This window comes from Silene latifolia, chromosome 11 (genome assembly GCF_048544455.1).
Source record: "Silene latifolia isolate original U9 population chromosome 11, ASM4854445v1, whole genome shotgun sequence".
NCBI lineage: Eukaryota > Viridiplantae > Streptophyta > Magnoliopsida > Caryophyllales > Caryophyllaceae > Silene > Silene latifolia.
This window is the reverse complement of record NC_133536.1, coordinates 11,612,959-11,634,964: the sequence shown is the minus strand read 5'-3', so window position 1 is coordinate 11,634,964 and position 22,006 is coordinate 11,612,959. Positions and strand designations below refer to the sequence as shown.

At 37.0% G+C, this 22,006-nt stretch overlaps 2 protein-coding genes across 4 annotated transcripts; one reads left to right on the top strand and one right to left on the bottom strand.

Moving 5' to 3' along the window:
• Positions 1 to 3,555: 3,555 nt before the first annotated feature.
• LOC141611016 (exocyst complex component EXO84C) lies at positions 3,556 to 10,219 on the bottom strand. 2 transcript variants are annotated; one of them, XM_074429411.1, is made up of 7 exons: positions 9,866 to 10,219; positions 8,495 to 8,589; positions 6,383 to 7,400; positions 5,352 to 5,876; positions 4,781 to 4,969; positions 4,128 to 4,264; positions 3,556 to 4,047 (listed from the first exon to the last, which is right to left on the bottom strand). In XM_074429411.1, the coding sequence occupies exons 1-7, from the start codon at positions 9,959 to 9,961 to the stop codon at positions 3,822 to 3,824; spliced, it is 2,286 nt and encodes a 761-aa protein (XP_074285512.1). In that variant the 5' UTR covers positions 9,962 to 10,219; the 3' UTR covers positions 3,556 to 3,821. The 2 variants fall into 2 exon arrangements, with proteins under 2 accessions (XP_074285512.1, XP_074285513.1); XM_074429412.1 differs by having other exon boundaries at positions 8,495 to 8,581.
• A 2,047-nt stretch (positions 10,220 to 12,266) lies between these two features.
• LOC141611015 (zinc finger CCCH domain-containing protein 13) lies at positions 12,267 to 21,697 on the top strand. Of its 2 annotated transcripts, none has more exons than XM_074429409.1 (12): positions 12,267 to 12,420; positions 12,556 to 12,741; positions 15,893 to 16,003; positions 16,315 to 16,345; positions 16,876 to 17,011; positions 17,146 to 17,202; positions 18,553 to 18,650; positions 18,748 to 18,819; positions 18,982 to 19,169; positions 19,585 to 19,766; positions 20,324 to 20,506; positions 21,323 to 21,697. In XM_074429409.1, exons 2-12 carry the CDS (start codon positions 12,615 to 12,617, stop codon positions 21,374 to 21,376), a joined length of 1,239 nt encoding a protein of 412 aa, XP_074285510.1. In that variant the 5' UTR covers positions 12,267 to 12,420; positions 12,556 to 12,614; the 3' UTR covers positions 21,377 to 21,697. The 2 variants fall into 2 exon arrangements, with proteins under 2 accessions (XP_074285510.1, XP_074285511.1); XM_074429410.1 differs by having other exon boundaries at positions 12,300 to 12,420; positions 12,613 to 12,741.
• The last annotated feature ends 309 nt before the right edge of the window (positions 21,698 to 22,006 follow it).

Here is a 22,006-nt window from a genome sequence, read left to right as displayed (position 1 = left end):
TGTTGCAGCAACCGAAACAATTGATTCGGCATATCCCACTCCTCCTCGTATCTTAAACCGAAACAAACCAGGCCAACATTTGACGCCCATTTGTCTGATGAAATATGAGTCTTGTTTGGGAGTTCGAGTAGGACTTGATCAACGGGCTTATGTGGTTGGGTGTGGGTCTTATTAGTTTGGATTTGGATAGGGATCAAATTATTTTATTATTAGTTTTAATCGGTCTTATTAGTTTGGATTTAGGAATTATAGTCATCACACGACACAATAAATATTGGGTCGTGCTTTTTCACATACGAATTTTACTCTTTCACATACGCATTTTACATTATTACCCTTGTCATTTTTTTCATCCCTCACCAAATTAATTTTTTTCGTCCTTCTCATCTCTCCCTCGCCAGTCACCTGTCAGCACCACCTCCATTCATTACCTCCCTTTATCACCTCCGATCAGCAACCCTCACGCCAACCGCTCTCTCTCCGGCCGGCGTCAGCCTCCTTAGTCCGCACTCCCCCGTGCTGTGCATTCCCTCTACGGCTCAGTTCTCCCTCTAACTCACTCCCTTTCCACGTATTCTCCCTCCCCCTGCTCCGACCACCGCCGACCACCCTACCCACCCATCGGACGACCCATTCCTAACCCTCCCTTCCCCGGATCTGCCTACCCTAGCCCACGACCGACTACCACCACCACCTCATGCACGGCGCCCACTCCCGCACTCCTTCCCCCCTCTCTCCCGCAGCCCCCCTGCTCCGACCACCATCAACCACCATACCTGCCGCACTGTCCCCTCCCCCTGCTCCGACACCGTCCTTGTTAAGAATTGAAGATTGAAAAGGAAAAACACGGAAGAGAATTGGGGATACATGGTTATACCACTACAATTAATGTCTCTAATTAACAATTAATAAACCCTAATAATTCAATAAAACAAATTAATAATTACTAAACAACAAAGTTAATTCACTAGTTTGGTAATTATAATCAATTATTCAAGAAATTATTAGATTCGATTTTAGAGAAACTAGGTTTAGAAAAGGGTATGATATGAAAAATTTATGAAAAAGTGTATGTGAAAGAGTAAAATTCGTATGTGAAAAAGTAATTCCGTAAATATTTGGCCATTTGGGCGATCAAGTGGGACCAGGATATTTCAGGTTCCGATTGAGAGTCGGGTCAAGTTATGAGGCTGGTCCAATTTAATTCGAATTAGTGAGTATGAGGTTTCGAGTAGATGAGCAATCGACAAATATCTCCTCATAGAACATTCAAATAATCCCTAACTCCAAATCACACAATTTGAATCGAACTTGAATTTAACTATTACCCTTTAATAATTCGTTTACAACAAATAACCGGTCCCACTTCCATTCGATCCACCCCCATTTAGACCTAACAAAACCCGACCCGACCCGAAAAGGCTGACCCGAGACCCGAACTACAACCCCCGTCTTTGACCTGAAACCCGAATTGACCTGACCCGAACTTTGTTGACCCGATCCAAAACCACCCGACCCGAAAACGACCCGATAAAACATAAATCTAACTGAACAAAAAAAAATGGGTAGTAACACTATATGTACTTTTTTTTCTAGTTTAGTCATTAACCCGTAAATGACCCGAACTCGAATAATCTGATCCGCTTGACCCGACCAATATACCCAAAAAACACCTGAAACGATCCGACCCGACTTGAAATAACCCGATAATATGAGAGACTAGAACTGACTCGACCCGATGACCCGTTTTGCCAGGTCAGAGTCCCATTCGATCCGTTAATCCGATTAACAAGATATAAGCAGATGATCTTAACTCCAGCTCACTCAATCATTAATTCATTATCACCCATTTTGGTACGTCTTATTTGCCATCATAGAGAGTCCCAGTGGGCCTTTCATGTTACAGTTCAAATGCTCAAAATTCATTAAAAACTCTCCATTTAGTCACTTCAGTTATTCAAGCCTTGGCAACGTGGCCAAAATATCCAAAGTCCATGTCGGCCAATGCCCATTTGTCTATCAAACTAGTGTAAATCCCGTGCATAAATGCACGGTTTTTTTAGATCGTGATGTTAGAGAGCTTAGCAAATAAAAATAATAAATTTTAATGAAATTTAAATATTTACACATTATGAATAAGAGAGATTAAATTAAATTAAAGTGGAAGAATATATATTTACTTGTAAGTATTAGAAGCTAAAACTCTAAACTAATACTATTTTTATAGTTTTTTTTTATACATGGTAATAATGTGTTAAGTCATTTTCTAATATATAATAATAACACTAATAAAAATATTTAGAAATTTATAATTTTTATATTTATATCAGTTTTGTTTTATTTTAATTAAATGATTACAATTAAGTTTAGAAAACTTTATATAGTGATTAAAAGATTGTATAAAAGAAAAAAAAAAGTAATGAAAGAAAAATTTGTACGTTTTCTTATTTACCGAGATTCCTTTTGGAGGGAAAATATTTGAGAATTTGTATTCTCTTAGGGGTTGTTTGGTTGACACTTGAAAAACACAGGAATTGGAAAATCCCATGAATTGCAAAAACATGGGTTGTTTGGTTGCCATATTTTTTGAAAAATGGGGGAATTAGAAGTTCCCAAAAACTTCCAATGCTTACATGATGTAGGAATTGGCTTACCTACTCCCCCCTTGATCATTGGAAGTTCCCATGGAATTTAAACTTAATTCCCATGAAATTGAAGTTCCTAGGAAAATTAAATTCCTTGATCAACCAAACGACTCCTTAGTATATAGGAGGATGTAGTAGCCTTGGACGAACACATTTGTCTTAAGCTTTAAATGGGTTAAATTATACCAGAGGCGTCTTTGGGCCCGTGCGGGCCGCGCGGCTGCACAGGGCCCCAAATTTTTTGGCCCAGAAAACCAAAGTAAAGTAAGGATAAATAAACTTTGGGCCTCTAAAAACTCATTGAAAGCTAGTGTCTTGGTGGTTAGTAAGTAGATTTTAAACACAAGACTCAAGTTCAAAACCCAATACCAACATTTATGTCTTTTTTTTTCATTGTTTTATATAAAACAGTTTCGTAAAATGTTATATAGGCCCCCTTTTTTTAATTTTTTTTATAAAATAGTTTCGTAAAATGTTATGTAGGGCCTCATCTTTAGATTTCGCACAGGGGCCCCGAAAACTCCGAGACGGCCCTGAATTATACCCTATTTTGATAAATAATGCATACTCCACAAGCTTTGAAACAATCCGAAGAGAGAATGTAAAACGTTTTTAACAAGTTTTATCGTAAAACTGTTTTACAATAACTATTGTAAACCTGTTTTATGGAAGATGTTCCCGAAAAAGAAAGCGTATACGACTTGATTGCCTTCCAACTTTCTTACAGGATGGTAAAACTGACTCGGCCTGTATTCAAGCGGAGTGTCGGAGACATAAATGAAAAAGATTTGAAGCTCAAATCGGTCCAATGTGACTCAAATTCTGCTAGCATCAAGCTAACTCTTACTCTTGAATGACCCAATGTTAACACACTCGGGTTCCTTCGTTTCTATGGTTCCTTCTTGAAACATATCGGAACCCAAATGGCCAAATGTATAGTACCCCAAATCACCGCGTACTTCAGATCCGTTTTCTTAGTCTCTGATACTGAGGCACAATAACATAATCTAGGAGAAGTAATAACATTGAACTTCACATTTTCTGAGTGCATCTATCTATTGAGGTTCTAACAAGAAAAGGACTCGTATACGGTTTTTGTGAGGGTTTCTGCTTATAATTTAGTCCATTCAACATTCCAAGCACTTAATATTGTAGTTTGTACTCCCCAGCTGAAAATTAGGCATCAGGATCGGCTCCCATTTCCGCTGAGACAAAAGAATGGAAGGAATCAACCGATGAACAGCTTGAAATCGAGTCATCAGAATCCGAGACAATGTGATCATCATGTAAAAAGATGTGTTCTTCTTCTGCTTCCGATACTTCTGAACCAGAAACTCCAAGCAGTAGTTTATTTATAGATGTCCGGGCAGTCTCTGAGAACCACTCATCCTCGGGAAGCGTGCTACAGAATCCACATTGATACAAATGAGAATAAGTCTGTGTGAAAATTCTCAGACGTAATCGGGCAAGTAAAAAGGATACCTTTGAGGATCAATGCCTCTTGCCGAAAAAGTTTTGACAGCACGAGCAATAATCCCAGATGCAAGCTGCAGGACATGTCTTGATGGATAACCAGCAAAACGTGCAATTTCAACGGTAAAATGCATATCAAGAATCAACTGCAGTGACCGAGAGTGAATATGTCATTATCTTTTCAAACAGCAAGGTAATATTGTAAGAAAAACTTGCCTTCTCCATTCGCATATGGCACGAGTTCTAAGAGAATGGAATTTATGGCAAGGGGATGCAGGGGGTAAGTAAAAAACATCAACAGTGGAAACCGCAAACTTTCAGAGGGTATATTGTCTCAGTGTCAAAATTTACCTAGAAAAACGGAAATGTAATAAATTTGTTTGAAACTTTGAATGACCCAGTAAGGGCGACTCCGAGTGAAAGGGGTAGTATCGTTTCCATTTTAACTACGGAGTATTTAAGAGACAAACGAAAGCCTAAATATTTTCAAACGACGAGAAAGATATACAGGTTTAAGCAAAGAAACGACTATCCATTCTTATCGAGTAGAACCTGCCACCCAAATACAGAAAGTTTTCCAGTAAGAAAAAACGAGTCCAGAAATTCAAGTCTTTTGTCTCTCATTCACAATGAAAAGCCTAAGATCAGATAAGATGAAGAACCTGTTGCAAACCAAAAGGCTTTAATGGCACCGTCTCATCCTCAAACACACACCAAAATTCTTGTTCATCAGCCAGCCACATGACTACTGTTTCAGTCAACCTTGCAAGTAGGACTTTTTGAAGTTTGTCTTTCCCCAATAACACATCTCCGGCAACAGCTGCTAATTGTTGAAGCCTTGCAAACAAAGCCTGCCATTGCCACCAAAAAAAAAAAAAGGTTCCGTCACAAATTAGCTCGAAGTTTGGCTGGAAAATTCAGAGAACAGAAAGTAATTTGAGCCCTCAAAACTAAATATAGCTGTCTGCAGCTAAATAGACCTATGTTACTTCGACAATTCACTTTGGCTATCCGCGTATTCCCCGATATACGCCAAAACAAAATGTAAACCTTACTTATTAAGGGATTTACAATTTAACAAGGCGCATAAAAAAGACATGGTACAATATCATCCCTCAAAGAGGATGAATCGATTCATCAATGGAATCGAAAGTGAATCTTTTGACTACATTGGATATGAAAATGATTAGCCCTTCTACCAAAAAAAAAAAAAAAAAAAATCTTTAAAAATACCTGGAACGGAAGTGATGGAAGTGGATCAGAGTACCAATGTATGTCTTCCCCTTCTCCATCAACATAAATTCTGGCATCAAGACGTGCTTTGCCTTCTCTAGAATATATAAAGTTTAAAACGTATTGCCTGCAGAAATAATCTCGCAGCTTATCCAACGAATGTTGAAGCTGGCGTCTCCAGTCCTTGAACTCGACAGCATTACCTCCAACTGGCATGATGCTTTCAGGCAATTCAGCCCCTTCATCATTATTTCTCATATGGATTTTCCATATTTTTGATACCGACATTGGCAGTAGCTCATCTACAATTGTATAAGCGACTCCCAAAAGTGCAAGCTGTTGTGAATCGGTCTCAGCTTTGAAAGGAAGAACCTCTTTTAGCTCTGTCATGCCATCGTCCTCTGACGGGCTTGGTAAAGCTTTTATTAGAAGGTCGACATGAATATCGAATAGCTGAACAATTCTATTCAGTACATTTCCTCCAAAGTGAATAATAGCCATCTGCGATAGCTGCTCAGTTATATCCTGTAATTTCCAACAAGAGAGAATAAGAGAATGGGACAAATCACAGAAATATATGAACATCTTCCAACTTGAAGATGGGGTGAACAACAACTGACGGAAAATTTGAACTTTATTATTTATCATAAGACAATTCCGTTTGTCACATTAGTGATTAGAATTTAATAAAAAAAAGTTAAAATCCGCACCCAAAAAAATCTTACCAAAACCCTGACACTTTTCTACGCTGTACTATTTGTACATGCATGATGCTCTGATTACCAAAATAAAAACCAAAAACAAGGCTGTTTTGGTTTTCCGGCAAAATCAAAGGCGAGAAAAAAAAATAATAATAAATTTGCTTCCCACATTTCGAAATCCATATTTCATAACCACAAAAAGATTGTTAGTGAAAAGAATAATTTACCTACGCTAACTCAGGACAGGTGAATCATGATCATCAAGAGCTTCCCAGTCAAAATTTACGAATCGTTATTTACACAATAAGTGCAGTTAACAAAGGAACTTACATTCACAAGGAAGATGAATTTCACTCCTGTACTTATGAGGGAACTTTCAGATGACGGGGCAAAAACTGACAATGGAGAAAGAAACCGAGGAGACAACATGGGAATATTTTCATTTTCTGCCATGTCAGAAAGTACTCGCCTACATCGTCTAAAGTTCATCTCTAGCACTTCTTCCATGTAAGGTTGCAAGAGTATCATCAGCAACTTAGACAATTTGAGGCCCTGTTCTTCTAGAACTACACAGCTGCTGAGGCTAGCCTGAACACAAACGCTAGCAGCATGTAAAGCCGATACTGTGTCAGAGGACTGGCCATTTTCCTTCACCACTCGTACAAAAGACTCAATTTCCTCCTCTGCCAACTGAACCACTTTGTTTCTATATATAGGATCGTCACCAAAAATAGAATGAGATTCTTTTGCCGCCAATGAGATAAAAGAAAACACAATTTTGGACAAAGTCACTGGGTATGTATGAGGAAAATGAGAACATAATGGAATAAAAGCGCCAATTCTCTTTCGGAGGCGAGACGCATATCTCTTAAGTAGTATATGATGGCCTAAAGGACCTTTCCCGAGTTTTAACAATGCGTATAACGCCTGCTTAAACTCGGCACCGCCAAGTGAAGGTTGCTCAGCAATTTTGACTAGCTGATTCTCTAAATTGGCCTTCCTTTTTAGGAAAGCAGATTTATAAGAGGAAGCTTCATTACTTCTCAGCTCAGCTGCACTTCTTTCCTCGATATCCATAGCTTCCATTGCTTCCTGCAGCTTACACTCAGCTAAGAGGATATCAATCTTTTCCAAAAATATCCTCTTTGCATCTGTGTCTTTAAAAGAGAGGTCTTCGAGATCATAAAGTTGAGAATCAGATTGATCTTCATGATCATCAGCTTTGATCCACTCCTCTAATTCATGAAATACACCATTCGCGAGATCTTGTATCAGAATTCCTTGGGCGGATATGTGCTTTCTTAATTCGACTAGTTCATGGTCCATTTCAACAACTTCTTCCGAGAGTCTGTGATACATAATACACATTATAAATATAACCTTTAGACAATGAGTGAAATGAAGCATCATGAAATTTAGCTTCAGATGAGAAGAATCAAAGTCAATTTTAGGCTAGGAGCCTAGGCGACTGAAGACTCGACTGATGCTACCGAAATTACCACTGTCACATGTTTGAAATGCTATGGATAAGAAGGGGACAATTCATTCCCAGAATGAAGAGAGATAAGTTTACCGTCTCATATCAGTGTTCAGGGAATGATAATTGCCATGTGCCACAACCAGAAAAGATCTAGGACTGTTTGTGTCACGTTTATTCAATGAAAAATCTTGCAAATAATGAGATTTATTTGTATTTAAATAAGTTTTTGTCAGAATTTTTTTTAAAGAAGTTAAGATAAAAACGCAGATGTGTCCAAAAATGTAGACTGTTCAAATAAAATAGCATGGCAAACATCCTAACATGCTTCACAGTACTATAAGAATAAGAAAAGCCATTAAAATGTCGGTGTTTAGGGAAAAAGATCTGACCTAAATCAATCATATAAGGATCTCAGAAATCCTTGACAACTTTACTATAGGTTGTTCTTCACAGAAATCCTTCATGGTCTAACTGATGTGAAGAGTTCTTGCCTCTGATTGAGCCATCTACTCGTTAAATATTTCTTAAGTTATATAGTTTCTCTTACATGGAAAGAGTCAGTATGCCACACTGACAAGCTATCACCTAGAATCCCCTCCAACCAAACCCGAAAGGGTATGACAAAAGAATAGTCCAATATTGTCGAATGCTCCCAGTGTCTCCATCACTAACTCATCTTAGCAAAACGGCAATAGAATCATAATGCAATAACACTATACTACAGATTTGGCTACGACAAAATCTTAACGATCATACATGATATGAAACAAGGTTTCCTGCTATTCTAAAGGACCAAGTATCTGAAGCAGGTAGGTGGTTTATGTCTACCCACGAAGTATAACATGAAAATTTCTGAATTTAGAAACGACAAACAAAATGCTCTAAGGAATATTGCAGCTATAGCTATATACCATCAACCATCTAACTATGCATGGATAAATGACAAGGGATTCGTACGTTACCTCAAAAAAGCCAAATATTTTGCTCTAGTATTCCCGCATAAATTTTCCACAGAATCTTTCAGATCCAACAACTCACAACACAGTTTTCTGATCCCCTTCAACAATTAATGAGCATCAAGTGTAAGAATAATGCACCGTGAAAAAAAAAGGACAAAAACAGTACAGAAAGAAAATAATAGTCAGGTCACGGTAATAACAAACAGTCAAACAGTATTATATTTGATGCATTTCTCTGGAGGAGTGTCGAAAGACAAAGAGAATAAACGGCGTGCTTGTTTCTGTCAGCCATTTCCATTAAAAGGAAGAAACTTTTCAGTATTTCAGGTAATACATCATCAAAATTTCAGAGAATGGTTCCCACTTCCCACTGCCCTCGTTAGATATACTTGGCCATTGCAGTAACCCCAAGTGCATCCTAGGTCATATCAGTGGGGGAACTAGGAGGCGATCGCCCCTGAACAATAAGATTTTAGAAATTTATAGTTAAAATGATCTTTTTACGGGTTTACTTTTTTCGATAATATTTCACCCCTAACTACAAATCCTGGATGGGCCACTGCTCAATAACATACAAATTAGGGAAGTCAGGAAGCATTACATGAAAACCCGGCCAATTGGGTATTACTCGCGAAAGGAGGTTCGTACAAACCAGCAAAAATATCGAGCTAAACGGATTAAAACCAACTTAACATGAAATCAAACTTGAACCCAGAAAAGTGCAGACATAACTCAGTTACTCAGCTGTATCAGCTAAAAGCAAGATGGTAAACTAGTAAAAATCGAAACTTTAATTATTCAATCAAAGTAAAAATTGAAGCTTTGATTGTTCAGTAAAAAGGAAAAAGAGAAAACATTAATCACTATGAAATCAACAAAATAATAATTCAAACTCAAAACCCAGAAAAATGCAGATATAATTCAGCAGTATCAGCTTAAAACAACATGATAGAGTACTAAAAATTGAAGCTTTAATCATTCAAACAAGAAAAAATAGAAGCTTTAATTGTTTAATCATTATAAAACTCAAAACCCAGAAAAATGCAGACATAATTCAGCTGTATCAGCTTAAAACAACATGATAGAGTACTAAAAATTGAAGCTTTAATCATTCAAACAAGAAAAAACAGAAGCTTTAATTGTTTAATCACTATAAAACTCAAAACCCAGAAAAATACAGACATAATTCAGCTGTATCAGCTAAAACCATTAATTGTCCAACAACAATTAACCCAATGCCTCAATGACTCCCGCAAATTACGCGGTAAGGTCGGGTCGGAACTCGGATGTACGTAGCCTTACCCTTGTGAAGCTTTAATTGTAAAAAGGAATAAAAATTGAAATTTAAAAAAATAAGAAAGAATTGTAGCAGACCTTTTCAGTATGGGATTGATAGAGAGAGTTGATCTTAGATTGAGGGATGATTCCTTCATGGTATGAGAAATCATCTTCTTCTTCACTGCTCTCCATTGTTGTTTCTTGCTCACTGCTTTTCAGCTGTAACGGTCAAATCAGCTGTAAATTCGTCACCTGTGGACTGTGGTGTTACCTCTGTGCTTTTTTTCTTGCTTACACTAGCTCTGAATTCTAATGCTCTACTTGCTGTTTTGGAGTACTTGGATTTAACTTTTTGAAGGAAAGTTGGGTGAAAAGGATCCAAATATTTGGAATCCAGGACGGTTTCTCATTAAATTATTGTAATTTGTTAAATTGGTGTGTGGAATTTAGGAGAAAAAAAAACATATATCAGATGTATTACCTTAGATTTTACTTATTTTTGAGCATTTTTGTATTTTTTCTGAGCTTATTACCTCAAACTTTATTTGTTTTTTAGCATATGTATATTTTTTCTGAGTTTATTAAAGTTTATAAGTTAAATTTTAATTTTTTTTCCGTCAAAACTCAAATTTAAGTAAGTTTGTATGTAATGTTTTTGAGTTTTATTGTAATTTTTTTGAGCTTAATATTTTAGTAAATGAACTCAAAAACTTTATAGTAAAACTCATAATTTTTAAAACAAAGCTCAAAAACTTTATTATAATGTTCAGAAAGTATAAAATTTGTGGTAGTACATCGGATGTATAAATCCACTTACTGGGAATTTAGCAAGTACCCTAAATTATTAAGGGTTCAATTTGATCGTTCAGTTTTATGTACATAAGTGATATAGTAAAATAAATTTGGTAGATTGATCATAGATGATTGATGTTAGGGCTTAATCATTCGAACCGACTTTAGAATATGAAAGGATTAGTTATTATGATAAGTTTTGAAGTTTAAATTTTTGATTGATTGGTTTAGATTAGATGTTATACTTTAACTTTTATTTTGTCATTGTCTTGGTCAAAAATCAAAATGGAGGACTACGTAAAAACCTATATTTTGCGACTAACAAACCACTTGATGGTTATAGAATTATAACCGTGTTTAGAGTTGTACATTGTGGGCAACAGGGCATGCCACCGGGAATGCAGCGGTCATTGCCAAAGTGTGTGCGACCACACGGTTTCAGCTTGGTTTGTTATTCCTCTGATTGATTAATTACTTGAATCGGGCTAGTGATTTGAAGGAGCCAATACTAAATTATACAGGGTATCTACACACATACATTACTTGTGTCAGATCGCTACAACAACCGTTGATGCTTAATATCACATCCCTAACATAGCCTTTATGTTGAACCCAACTTCTAACAAGGTAAAACATTACATATAAACCAGCCAAAGATTAGCTTAGGCAATACCAAAATTAACTCATAAGGCATTCTCAGGGCTTTTGAAATCGTGTTCGTTGTCGATGACCCTCTCTCTTAACGATGTCTAACATCCTTGAAACTTCGCCGTATATTCATAATAATACTAAATCTCCGCGAACTTTCATCCTAGCACAAATTGCATCGTAGCTTTGCACATCAAACCTCTCACAACAACGTTCGACTAGTCGCAAAATCATCAAACCTTAAACAAACATTACAACATCAACAACAACAACAGAGCCTTATTCTCAAAATGATTTAGGGTCGACTAACATGAATCATCATTTAGAACCGTCTATGGGTACAATTTTCGTGGGTACAAAGACTAATTTCAATATCAAATCAAGTCCGATCAAAATTCAGTTTCAAGTATTTTGACCAGCCATAGTGAGTTTCGAATAACAAAGCCCAATAAGACCCGAAACTTTTATTCACCAAACCAACCGAACTTGTACACGAGCTTTGTCGGCTCAATCTGAAATAATCAATCTCAAACAACAAAAATATAAAATACCCCGACTAAAAATGGCCTTACCGACCTAAAACAACTTACATTTGTCAAAAACTAACACTAAAATATAAGTAATGCCAAAAAAAACTTGGAACTTACTAAATCCCGTTTATTTTACCCTTGACATTCCATAATTACCTTTCGTCTTAACTACGAAATTGAGTAAATTGATAAGCGGAATTTAGCAACGCAATTGCTAAATCCCGCACATTTTTTTACTAAATCCCACACACTCCGCCCTAATATTCCGCACACCTTTTGCTAAAACACAAATTCTCATTATAGACGGACACTATCCGTCTATACGTATAGACGGATACCATTTTGCCTCACAAAATACCCATTTGCCATAAAGTGGGAAGTACATGGGGTGCCCCACCTTGTCCCCCCACCAATTTTATTAAAGGTTTTTACCCGTTTGTTCGCCCCACCCGTTTATACCAAGACCTATTATTGCTAAAAAATGTGCGGGATTTAGCAAAATGATATGCCCGAAAAAGACTCGACTTGATCGAAAAGAAATGACCTGAATATCCAAGGTTCAAATTCGTGTACGAATTCAGATACTCGCCCTTCGTAACTCCATCCACTCACTCACCGTTATACTCGTAATAACAACAACGGAAAAAACAACCTCCCAAAATTCCCAATTCGTAACCTTCGGTAAGCAATTTATCAACCCTAATTTATCGTTTCAATTTCTGCATTGTAAAATTGTAATTGGTACTTCGTATAATATTGTTCATTAATTCACACAGTAAGTAACAACTAACAAAGTATTTATCTCCAATTTTGCAGGTATTTTTCGTATTTTTCCGTGATTTATTTACCGTTAATTCCTTCGTTTTGCTTCAGTAATGGTGGAAACGAGACCTTTCAAGACGAAGTTATGTTTTCTTTATCAAAGAGGTCGTTGTGATCGTCAAACTTGTACTTTTGCTCATGGAAACAATGAACTTCATCATTTTCCGGGTTCTTTCGCCGGTATCGTGTTTTTCTCTGCTTTTTCATATGTATTTGATCGTATTATTGAGATTTTGGTTGTAAATTGTGTTTTTCTTACTTGAATGTTGCATTTGTTGTTGGATATATGTATGGTTGTGTTGCGGAAATGTATGGTTTATGTGGTGGTTGTTGTTGGGAAATTAGCGCCAAGCAACCAATCGACAAGTAAACCTAGATGTAAGGAGTAATAAGATGAGACGGTATTTTAGGGTCAAACCCAGGGCAAAACATTCCAAACTGGAAGTAAAACCCATTAGCCAAATCGACTAGAATCCACTATAATAATATAGTACCAGTACAACGTAACCGTCCCGAATTAATACCAATTCGAAACCCACAATAATATAAAATTGTTCTAGCCCTCCTGTAATATTAGTCAGTGCCACTAATATCACCCCTAGAGTAACCTCCTAAATTATTGTATTATAGCACCCGTTATAATGCCTCTCACCCTCAAACCCGACTTACTATTTTCTACCAAGCTAAGTCACCTTGTTTGATATTTGTTGTGAGATACTGTTTTCCAAAGGATTTGACATCCTTTATATAGCCACGTAAAAGTGACGTTACAACTACCCATCATAAATCACCTTACATTGTATACACATATGAATTAAAACAATTCATATGTTTTTCATGTAAATGTTAAACAAATGAATGCATTCATATAACATCACATAATGTTACAAGTGCATCATTAACACATGTAACAATCCAAATTAAAATCTTGTGTTGGACGAGTTACAATATCCAAGAGTTGTTATGAGAAATGTAGGTCGTTGTTAGTTGTTGAGTTGTGTTGGGGGTATAACCGAGTGTATGGTTAGTTGAGTTTGACCGCGATTGTAATGCGATAAATGTTATTTGTGGATCATTTGGGTTGAGTGTAATTGTTAGGCGATGATAGGAGGATGAATGATGACGGGGAAGGAAAGATGAAGGGGTGGTGACAGGACGAGAAGAGGCTGTAGAGGAACTCTCACTATCGCATGAGTGTGATGCATTACCTAAGGGGAGATGGGTAACTAATTGTACGATTGTACCTCTCTATGTGGCACTATTACTCTTTTTATTCCCTTGTATCGTCCCCCCTTACGTAATGCATCACACTCATGCAATAGTGAGAGTCCCTCTACAGCCTCTTCTCGTCCTGTGGCACTATTACTCTTTTTATTCCCTTGTATCATCTCCATTACTAATAACAACAACATTACCTAAGTGTCTCAAGGGCTCACGCAAATTGCATGGTAGGGAAAGGGGAGACGTATATACGCAACCTTACCCCTATCGTAGCAACACAAAGAGGTCCCAATAACCCAGGAAATTACATCGAGAATTGCATCGAATGACTGCCCTTTCACAATTAAGAAAAAACGCAACCAGCTTAGTGAGACATTCATCGATTACCACCATAACTATTTCACTCAAGATCATCCCAGTCAAAGCAAGCTCTTAGAAGGGAATGAATAGATAAATGAGGAGTAAATTAGAAGAGTGGTATGCGAGGAATCTAATTTTAATGTCCGTTGTAGGTTTGTCTACTTCCCATTCAGTTACACTTCTTTAGCGGTTGGTCCTTTACATCCCCTTTTATTTTCACCTGATGACAAATAAACTGACTGATTCCAGTATATTGTCATGGTTATGACACCCAACCAAATGTACCTAGAATTATATGATGAGGTTGATATCTTCTACAATGCTTATTCTACAGAGTTAGTTGTCAGTAATCAGTTGGATACATAATCATTATTTTATTTTTTTCCGACTAACCGGAGCTGTTAATAAAAATAGAAATACCTTTTATAGGTGACTGAGTCTTTTACTTTGCTTCTAGGGTTCATTGAGGATCTTTGTATTCATTTTTCTCTCTTTTCTTTTTTGCTGATATGAGCTTTCAAACACTTCAGCGCCATTAAATGATAAGTGTTACCTAATTGTTGCTCGTAAGTTAGGATTTACTGCAAGGTGAGGTGCATCCGTGCATGTGAATATTCATTTTAAGTTGCTATTTACATAGATTCTGTATGCATGAGTATGAATATTTTTGCTAACATTGTTCTCATCAGGCAAAGCATTTATTGTAGATTTGTAGGCTCCTTATTGGGAACCTTCCTTTTTTTTAACACTCCTGTATTATATGACCTACTTGTTAAGGGGTTTTCATTGGGCTTTCATGTGTGACCACCCTCAGATTTTTGTTTGCGTACATGAAGTAAAGGATTATATACCATGGCGTTACATGTGTTGAATAAGCTCTGTAGAACTACCTCTATCATATCTCGTTTGATGGGTGAATGTGACAGAGGTTCAGAAGAACAACCGTAATTAGCTGTCTCTTTTTATAGAGATGTTAAACTTGTCTTAAGAAATTGCCATGTTATAGCAGGACTGCAGTTGGTAAATCAGTAGGATTTCTGTCAGCTGATGGCTTTAGGCTCATCATGTGAAAAAAGTATGATGCTGGATATATCATTGCTAAAGCTAATATTGGATATGATTCCTGGAATTGGATAATCTTTTACTCAGCCATCATCTTATATCAGTGAAACTCAGTGATGTTTGAAGGACCAAGATTCCAAATATCAAATGTTTTTCCCCAGTATGGAACAATTTCGGGGGTGCTGCTCTTATTAATCTTTTTCATGTTGATGTCAGAAGAGCTTATGGTATTTATTTGAGGATTCCATCTACATGTTGAGCTCCCAATGGTTTAGAATTTTCATACGAAGGAGTGCAAGGTTTTATCACAGACACGTGGGATTAGTTCAATACATTTACTGTTAGTTTCTCCATATATGAGCCACCAAGGAGACATTCATCCGATATATGATGTTTGGAGGCTTCTCTGAAGACAGGCACCCTTCTGCCTTTTATTCGTTACTCTCTTCATGTATCACGTGTGCACTTCATATATGATCAGATTCACGCGTATTTGTATCTAAGCGCTATGTGCTGGTGATGTATATGTTTCCTATTCGACATGCAAAGGACGCACTATTTCTGTTCATTATTGTGTTACTGTTATCATTCCATGGGAGGGTAAGGTTGGCTTTACAGTAGTTCATGGTACTCTGCTGCTAGTTGGCCTCTATCACGTGTATTTATATATACTGAATTTGCTATCCAGAGCGGCGAGGTAACAGAGGTGATGATTTGAGGAACAAGCTGGACCGGAAGCGCTCTCCAGAGGCTAGGTATTCTCCAGGAAGAGACTCAAGAGGCCCACGTGCTTTTAGAAGTAAGCATGCGTTTTCTGTATTATTAATATTATTATTATTGGTAACCCTCAAAAACCTTATAAATCGGCCATGATGCTGAATGTTAATACTGTGTTTGCTATTGCATACTAGTATCTCGTACATTTTGTGCTCTAACTGATCTTTTACCCTGAATTCAGAAAGAGTCTTAGATGTATAAATTATCTTCTGGGATAGTCGTATATTACTGGATATTTTATCAATTATGAACTTAAATGTTTCAGTGCCATCTAAGTGTCAAGGTTTTCCAAATTTCTTGCTGCTTATTATTCTACTCTTGAATCATTTGCAGGATTTAGCCCTCCGCCTCCCCATAAAAGGAGGTAAGTTGTGGAAATTCATTTTCTATTGGATCATTCTTAGTTGCCTGGTGCTTTATTGTAATGTCTCTCTGTGTCAATGATGCCATGATGGATAGATGCTACACTGGTTCTTCACTTTATATGACCATACTGTGTATGTTGTTTGACATGTGTTTGCCTCAAAATTGAGAGAGTGGAAAAAATTGAATGTTTTGATGCTGGCTTAAAAAATGTAATATTGTCATGATGTCGCTTCTTTGGTGTTCTGAACGATGAAATCCATAGCCACATTTGACATCATAGTATTTCATGCTTTTCCTAGATAGTTGCAACAAAATTTATATACTCCTATCTTTACATCCTTGCATCGGGGCAACTGTGCAAGGCACTAGGACCCCACCGGTCGTTTAGGCCCCTCCTTTGCTTTATCTTTCTTCTTTTATGCAGTTACATTATTCTCTGCTCTGAAAAAGAAGCATACACTGGTCTTTTTATGCAATTAATATAATGAGTGGTTTTCCAATGATGTTCTTTTCAATTTGTGATGATAGAAAATATAGGACGCATTTGGATATGGATGGCCATGATGACTTTCAAAGGACTTTCAGAAGTCCAGAAGGAACACCAGACAGGAACAAAGATAAGAAGCTTGTAGCCTCAGATTTCAAAAGTACTGTTCCAGAAGAGGTGTGACATGGACTTTAATAAACATGTATTTATTTATTTTGGAACTCTCATTCCTTCTCCCGTATTCCTTTTATGTGTTAAATTGAACGTGAAGTATATAAAGTATAAACCCTATTTTCATGTCAAACTTGCAGCTGCAGCAAGTCCAATATGAAGTTGACATGCTTCTTGACCAAAAAAGTCAGCTTAAGGTTGGGTCTTCTTTCTTTGTAAACTGGTATGGTTAATTTCTGTGTTCTCAAATTTTTCTCTCCATGTTTATGAATCGCAGTTGTGACCGCAATGTAAGGGCCTGATTCTATAAATAACCTATGATTTTCTTATCACTTTCTTTTCATATCAATTGCTTTCTTGCTATCCCAAACATGAACCATTACACTGCCTCTCATGTTTTTTTATTCGCTCCTTCTGTTGTTTTCTCTTTTAGTTTCGTGGGGAGGGTAGGGTGGGCGTTTAGTTGAGTAGGGTATCTCACCAAAGCTATGGTAAAATTTTCTTCCTTTTCCTGTTAAGAGTTACAATTTTGCTTCTTGTTGGACAGTAGTGTTTTTCATAAGATATAATGTGGATTAAGGGACACTATTACACTAAGGGGGTGACAAGGTACGGAGCTACGCCTGGGCCGGATGGGCCATGGCCCGGGCAGACTCCAAAAGAATATAATACTCAAACAAGTAGTGAATAAGCAGTTGGCAAGTGTTTGGTGTAGTGGTATAACTTGTAATATTGTAGACAATGGTGCAGTATTGCTAGACAAGCGGAGTTCGGATCCGAGAGAGAGCCTTTTTTTATTTTGGTTTTTTTAAAAAATTTCTTATTTTGTCTCATGTTATACTTCATCCTTGACCATTATTATATTTTATTAACATTGATTTTTGTCAACAATAATTCTTGTAACTAATAAATAAATATTTACATAATACGAGTATTTGAATAGCATAGAACAATTTTTATCGTTGCGAGTGGTCCTTGTATAGTTAATAATTTTGCAATTTTAACCATCTCACCTTAAATAAATTATATAAACCATTTTATAGTAATCTATCGACAAAATGGGGTAAATTTGAATAGCACAAATATTTGAATAGCACGGAGTAAATTTATCGAAGAAAAAATATGTACTCGTATAATTTAAGTATTTTAATATGTGTTTAATATAGTAATCTAAAAATATTACACCCTCGTTCCAATCATTTGTTTATCCTAATAGGGAGTAACAAATATCGATAATGTTAAATAAAAGTGCGAGGTCTATGATAAATGAGTATAGATACCAACAAAATGGATCATATCGGCCCCGGTCAGAATTTTGTCCTAGCTTCGTCCCTGGGGGTGACGCCCATGTACAAAAACATATCATAGAGGTGACGGCCATCTATATAAAGAAACCATGGGGGCGAAGCCCGTAAAGGCGTAAATGAAAAGACACCTTGGATGTGACACACTGACAGGTCTGACACCCATCTACAAAATGAGAGATGGATAATCATCAATAAATGCAGATGCTTTAGCTGTATTGACTGTATTTATCCGTTTTATAGATTCAACTGGAAGAGCGGGTACAAGAAGCAGATAGTCTTTCTTCTAGAATCATGGATCTTGAGGCTCAGCTGTCGGAAGAAAAAGACAAGTTTAAAAGGTGACAATGCTGTTTACAAGTTCTAGATCTTATTGCCTACGTACTACTTCTATATCAAATCTAAACTTATCCTCATCTTTGGAGTGATGGTTTGTAGGGTGAATTCTAAAATTAAGACGTTGATTAGAGCACATGCTCATCACTCCAGGCTGAAAGATCAAGTGAAGAAGTAAGTTCTGCCTAAATGACTTGATATTCTTGTATTTGGGAGGAGGGAATGCCGTGTTAACTGAAAATATGTTCTGATGACTCTTCTAGCTAAATTAGGATTCAGAGTATAAGAGTTGGTGTTTGTTTAGCGGTCTTATACTCTCTAGCCATGCTTATCTAGGTCACAACTTCAATTTGAGGAGCTTGTGGAGGAGCTTGGTAAAAATGCTACCCAAATTGATGGCAGTGAAGATAATTTGAATGTCAATATTATTAGCGATGAGGAAATTGCAGACTTGAAGGATTCTGTAACTCTTAGGAAGAGACCGTTGACTTGTAGCACGGAAGTTCCACAAGGCAGTAAACCTGGTAAAATTCATGCTTTCAGTTAGCAGTTTAAGTTATTCAAGTAGTATCTTTAATTTAGTTTGTTTAGACAGGTCAATATCGGGTGCGCTCGCCCAGCGAGAAAGGCCCTGACCCTGCCAACTTTTGCTAGACTTCTCTTTGGTTGTGATGACCGGATTCCAAATGTCGGTCATCTAGGAACGACCTTTCTAAATTGGAGGATAAATGCTACATACACTTGTTCCGCTTTACCCTGCTTTGAGTGAGAGCCTGCTTAAGGCAATACGAATATAAATGAAGTCTCTACTGATATTGACGCTAATGTATTGTCATTATTAGATAAAACATTGTAGTTGAGAACTAACCTTAAATAAACAAACAATACACTTCTATTTCTAGAGATCTCTTCAATTGATTTTGGCTTATTGGATTGCAGGGAACAATGTCAGAGGACATGGAGCTAATGTTGAGGTTCCTGTTAGGAGTTCACATTTACACCTCGACAGTGGAAAAGATGCTAAATTAGATAACAGGAGAGAAGAGACAGGACGTCCGTCTCGTGAAAGCAAGTCCATACGTCGGAAAGATGCTTCAAAGTGCTATGTATCTTCAGATAAGGTATCATTTATCCTTTTAATTTCAACTCTTGGTTGTCTGATGCTTTCATTCATGTCCCCTCATGTTTGTACTTGCTCAATTCTGTTTAACTGCATGAAATTGTGTTTCTGACTTTCCCATCATTTACGATTGAAGCGTTCTTATTCCTTCTCTTTTGACATGGACTAATGTTACAGTTCCTTGAAAATGTGTATGCATCATGCTTTCTAACATGTACCTGCCATGGAAGAACCTCGTTTGTGTTGTCGTGACTGGAAGCTACTTAATTGCTTGGTTTACTTTGCTGAACGTAATTCCTCGCTAGTTCAACAAACTAGCACTCATCTGTTTATCTGATGTTTAGTTGAAGGATTTTACCCTCAAAGTAGTATCTTGATCCAGGCTGGAGTAGGCGCATGACATTGTAGAATGTATACCTTCTAGAAGTAGATTCTGAGCTTCAGTGACTCTACTTGCTATCATAATCATCAGTAATCGCCCGTAATATTATGCAGAAAAAATTCTTGCTTATAAAAACCTCTACTGTAGTTTATATGTGTGTATTTTCTCTTGAATAGGCCAATTTTTTTCGTTCTGGGGTACCACCTACCAGTATGGCTGCTCATGCAGTCGATGATTTTGTTGAGCTAACAGAGGCAGATGACAACCTGGAGGGCGTCGAAGTTACCACTTCTAGTCAGAGTGGCATGGCATTACCAGCCCCTCCTCTTTCTTCCAAGATGCAAAATAACTTTTCGCAGGTTCGTTCATCCAAGTGCACTTTATAGTTGCATTTTCATGTCAATTGTGCACTGATTCCAATGTGTGTGCTCTCTGTTTGAATACAATCTTATTTTAGATTCCGTTGTGTTGAGTTCTCTCATTTCCTTCGGCTATTGTCTTGTGTGCTTATATTGAGCTTTTCTAGATTGGCCTAGATTATACTCCTTTATTCTAATTCTTGGGGCTCATTTAGATAGATCGTAAGTGTTACTGGGGAAAGAAGGGCAACTAGCATATTGGAAGATTAATCGACCAAAATAACCATGAGCAGCTACGATATTATACGTTTCTTCCTCTTGACCGAATTTGTAACCTTCATTAGCAGATTCATTTTCTGTGGTTTCCCTGATCAAACCTATGTTACTCCGACACTTCACTTAACTGCCGTGTCGCGTGTCAGACACGTGTCGATGTCCGACACGACACGACACTTCGAAATTTCAATTTAGACCACAAAATAGGAAAATTCACCCAAAATAGCCGTGTCAGACACGACACCGTGTCGGAGAATCGGAGTAACACAGGGTCAAACTAGAAATAAAGAAATGAGATGGTGAAAGGGAGATTGTAGAAATAACTACTACCCGTTTATGGGTAACCATTACGAGCATTACCATCCCTTCGTCTCATTCCTCTATCCATGACCGCCAATTTCACCTACTTTTCAGTGTTTTTACCTACAACCCTTAATAGTTACCCTCAATTCAACTGAAACGATCTAATTTTTCAGTGAATTGCAGATTTCGATAATGTTTGATTTGGATTCTCACCATTGTGAATTAAATGTAATGCAGCATGAGAGTGACGATGAGAATGTCAACGTAGATGAGGTAGATGCTGAACACTGACGGAAATAGGCGTGATGAACTTCAGCTGGATATCATACAGGATGCCAATGACTCATATTGACGTAGTTGTAGTTTTTTTTGCTTATGATGGCCCGTACAAACCAAAATTAAACTAGTGCATATACGGAGTAATATTTTAGGGCATCGTTACACATTATGTATTAGCCATTGAATTTTATCATGAAAAGTAAAACAACTCTTGAAGGCATTTAGTAATTTAAACAAATGCGAAGGCAGGAAGGAAGTACATGTAGCTTAATTATATTTTGTATGGGAATTTTATCTTATTATTTTTTCCAAGGGAATTTTTGCAGTTCAAGCTCATATTTTGGTTAGATTCTGGTTTGATATACCAAGTTGTATTTGAAGAGTTTATTGCTATTCTCCGATGATATAGTCCAATAATAGGTGTCGATCTATTTATCGTCTGATTCGTCTCGTCGATGAGCTTACAGACTTACAGACCAATTGAGCTTATATGAACAAGATCAACTTTTTCAATTACCTTTAGACTAACCAGTAAGTCTTCCGTAAAACGACACTATCCGTCAACTCGTCAAGTTTATGAAGAGTGAAATATATACTGCTTTGTATATATGAATGTATACGGAAAAACAATATATTGATCTT